Below are 3,403 nucleotides of genomic sequence, written 5' to 3' on the forward strand. Positions count from 1 at the left end.
GTGAGGAGGGGACAGTGCGGAGGGTCAGTGAGGAGGGACAGTGAGGAGGGGACAGTGAGGAGGGACAGTGAGGAGGGGACAGTGAGGAGGGTCAGTGAGGAGGGGACAGTGAGGAGGGGACAGTGCGGAGGGTCAGTGAGGAGGGACAGTGAGGAGGGTCAGTGAGGAGGGGACAGTGAGGAGGGCACATATGCAGGTTCAGTGAGCACGAGCAGCGGTGAGGCGGGTGCTCGGCGGTCAGCGGGCAGGAAGAGGAGGGGCATGGGGAGGGTGACGAGGGTCGATTGTGTCCCTCCCTCAGCGCCCAGCACCCAGGTCTCCACAATCATTGTTGATTGAATGAGTGAGTGAAGGAAGGAACAAATGACTGGAGGACAGGGCGGTGACGGTGAGGTGGGCCGGGCCATACTGGAGCCGGGGCAACAGCTGAAGTCCGCGATACCGATCCTGTGTGTCTTTAAAATGTTCATATTGGGGTCAAGTTGCACTTTTTGCCCTAATATTTACGTTTTAACTCCCGCGTGCAAACGTGACGTGTCCCGGCTCGGCCCGCCCCGCCCGCAGGCTCTTCTCCAGCTACCCCCAGACCAAGACCTACTTCCCGCACTTCGACCTGCACGCGGGCTCCGCGCAGCTGCGCGCGCACGGCTCCAAAGTGGTGGCTGCCGTGGGCGACGCGGTCAAGAGCATCGACAACGTGGCGGGCGCCCTCTCCAAGCTGAGCGAGCTGCACGCCTACGTGCTGCGCGTGGACCCGGTCAACTTCAAGGTGGGCGCGGGGCGGGGCCCGGGGCGGGGCGGGGTCCGGGGACGGGGCTGGGTGCCCGCCGCTCGCGCCGCGCCCGCCCTGAGCCACCCTGTCGCCCCAGCTGCTGTCCCACTGCCTGCTGGTCACGGTGGCCTCGCACTTCCCCGCTGACTTCACGGCCGACGCGCACGCCGCCTGGGACAAGTTCCTGTCCATCGTGTCCCGCGTCCTGACCGAGAAGTACCGCTGAGGATGCCTCCCGACCCCCAGGGCAGGCTTCGAGCCCTCCCCTTCCCCTGCACCCTCTTATGACTTCACCCGGGACCCCCAATAAATGGATGAGGATGGAGGGAGCCTGGTTGTGCGTCTCAGTATTGGGGGAAGCGGAGGGGAATGAAGGGAGGGAATGGAGGCTTCGCGGGAACACTGCCGACCCTAGTGTCACCCCCGGCCTGGAGGTCACTCCAAGGGTGCTTTGGGGGCGGTCCTTGGTCCTGAGGACCCCAGAGTCGCGACCGGAGGGAGCAGAACAGCCCAGGACCGCCCACGCCGTTTTCTCGGGTCAGACCTGAGTTTGTGCCTCTTTCCCGCCTCCCAAATCACCCAGTCTGTCGCTTCAGTCAGCGTATTGTATGTGTAGGGACTCAGGGGCCTTTCCTCAAAGCTTGTTGTCACAGCTCAGGCACTGAGAGGACCCTTGACACCTCCTGGCCCTCCGCGCTCTTTCTCCCAATCCCTCCATCAGCTCCCTGTGGAATAATTGTAGATCCCCCTAAAGTCTGCAGCCAAGGCACACACACACACGGCGTGATTCAGTTCCTCTGCGGTGACAGGGACCTGGCTTGGCAACCAGGGTCCCCAGGTTCCCGCCGCGCTCCTGAAGATAAGGGCGGGCAGGGCGCCGGGGGGCAGGGCCGCTATAAGGAGGCCGGGACTGCGGGCGCGGCACCCAGAGCACGCCACGCCAACGCCATGCTCAGCGCCCAAGAGCGCGCCCAAGTAGCACAGGTCTGGGACCTGATCGCCGGCCACGAGGCGCCCTTCGGGGCGGAGCTTCTGCTCAGGTGGGTTGGGGCTGGGTCTCCAGAATCGTAGCGAGGCGGAGACTGGGGTGTTGGGCCTGAGTCGGGAGGGGGGCGGGCCTGACCGGGGGGTCGCGGGGTCTGGGCGGCGCAGACGCTGGAGGGACCGCCCTCCCTCTTCACCCTTGCTCCCGCAGGCTCTTCACGGTGTACCCCAGCACCAAGACCTACTTTAAGCACCTGGGCGACCGCCCTGACGAGGTGCAGCTGCTGAGCCACGGACAACGTGTGCTCGAGGCGGTGGGAGTGGCCGTCCGGCACATGGACAACCTGCGCGCGGCCCTGAGCCCGCTTGCCGACCTGCACGCACACGTGCTGCGCGTGGACCCCACCAACTTCCCAGTGAGCCACCCCGGGACGTAGCAGGGTTCGCGCGCGCAGCCGAGGTGGGGAGGCATTCGGCAAGGAATTGGCGAGGACAGAGCTCTTCTCACCGGCCTTTTCTCCCGCAGCTGCTGATCCAGTGTTTCCAGGTGGTGCTGGCCTCCCACCTGCAGGGCGAGTTCACGGTGGAGATGCAGGTGGTGTGGGATAAGTTCCTGACGGGCCTGGCGGTAGTGCTGACAGAGAAGTACCGCTGAGTTCTGTGCCCCGGGTCTAGGTCTGCGCATGTCAATAAACAAGCCTCAAAAGTCTGGACCCCGCGCAGGTGTGGTCTTTGGGGAGCAGGCGGACTGACGTCACAGTTGCGGGCAGAGAAGCTCTGGGTCCTGAGGGGAGCCTCGCGGAATCTTAGGGCAGGATCCCCAACCTTTGCTGACAATGGAACCAGGGGCACAGGAACGGGACCTTGGGCACTCAACGAACCCTGAACGAGGACAGTTCCCGGTCTGACAGTCTGGGGGTCCGGGCCGGGTGTGTACACCCAGAGGCTTGCACAGAACAGTTGCCCTCCCGGGGCAGGGGAATGTGGTGGGGCCGAGCGCGTGCTCGGATGGGGGAAGGGTCTTCGGCTTCACCTCACATCTGGCACCCGTGCGGTGCCATACCATTCGCAAAGCACGTCCTCATTCACACACTCATTCATCTCCGTCCCTACCTCACTCCAGGAACTGCCAGCCTGAATCTTCGCCTCTTTAACAGATAGGCGGGGCACCGAGGCCTAGGGGGCAAGTTCCTGGCCTGAGGTCAAACAGACTTCGTGGCCCAGGGCTCCACAGACCCTCATCTCTGTTCTTTCCCATCTTCTCCCCTACTTCCAGCACTCACTCTGTAGTTGCCTTGCCCTGGTCCAAGTTAGTCCCTTCCTCTGAATCTCCTGGGGCAGGGAGTGGGGGTAGGAAGGAAGACCTCTACGGCCACAACCCATGTCACGTCAACATGAGGTGCGATACTAGGCTTGTCCCTAAGCGAGCTGAGCCTGATGCATCCGACGGAAAATCCCCAACCGCGCTGGGTCTTTTAAATAATTTAGAAGATCCTAATGCAGGGTGGGTGCCTGGCAGGCCCACGGCTACCCAAACCCCACCCCAGCTCCAGCCGCCCCGCTCAGTCTCTGGGGTCCCTGGGCCATGGCGCCCCACCTTACACACACACACACACACACACACACACACACACACACACACACACA

General features: G+C 63.4%; 2 protein-coding genes across 2 annotated transcripts in view; both read left to right on the forward strand.

Annotated features, from left to right (window-relative positions):
• Window positions 1–1,086, forward strand: part of LOC114894708 (hemoglobin subunit zeta) — a 6,394-nt gene extending 5,308 nt beyond the window's left edge. The window contains exons 2-3 of the mRNA XM_029221682.1: window positions 565–769; window positions 870–1,086. Coding sequence (XP_029077515.1) covers window positions 565–769; window positions 870–998 — 334 coding nt within the window. The 3' untranslated portion in view covers window positions 999–1,086. The remainder of the gene's footprint in view (window positions 1–564; window positions 770–869) is intronic.
• A 612-nt stretch (window positions 1,087–1,698) lies between these two features.
• On the forward strand, window positions 1,699–2,469 carry HBM (hemoglobin subunit mu). The gene is made up of 3 exons (XM_029222333.1): window positions 1,699–1,812; window positions 1,968–2,172; window positions 2,283–2,469. The coding sequence occupies exons 1-3, from the start codon at window positions 1,721–1,723 to the stop codon at window positions 2,409–2,411; spliced, it is 426 nt and encodes a 141-aa protein (XP_029078166.1). The 5' UTR covers window positions 1,699–1,720; the 3' UTR covers window positions 2,412–2,469.
• Window positions 2,470–3,403: the final 934 nt, after the last annotated feature.

Source organism: Monodon monoceros, unplaced genomic scaffold (assembly GCF_005190385.1).
Source record: "Monodon monoceros isolate NGI ecotype Baffin Bay Population unplaced genomic scaffold, NGI_Narwhal_1 Super_Scaffold_13, whole genome shotgun sequence".
In the NCBI taxonomy this organism is placed as follows: domain Eukaryota; kingdom Metazoa; phylum Chordata; class Mammalia; order Artiodactyla; family Monodontidae; genus Monodon; species Monodon monoceros.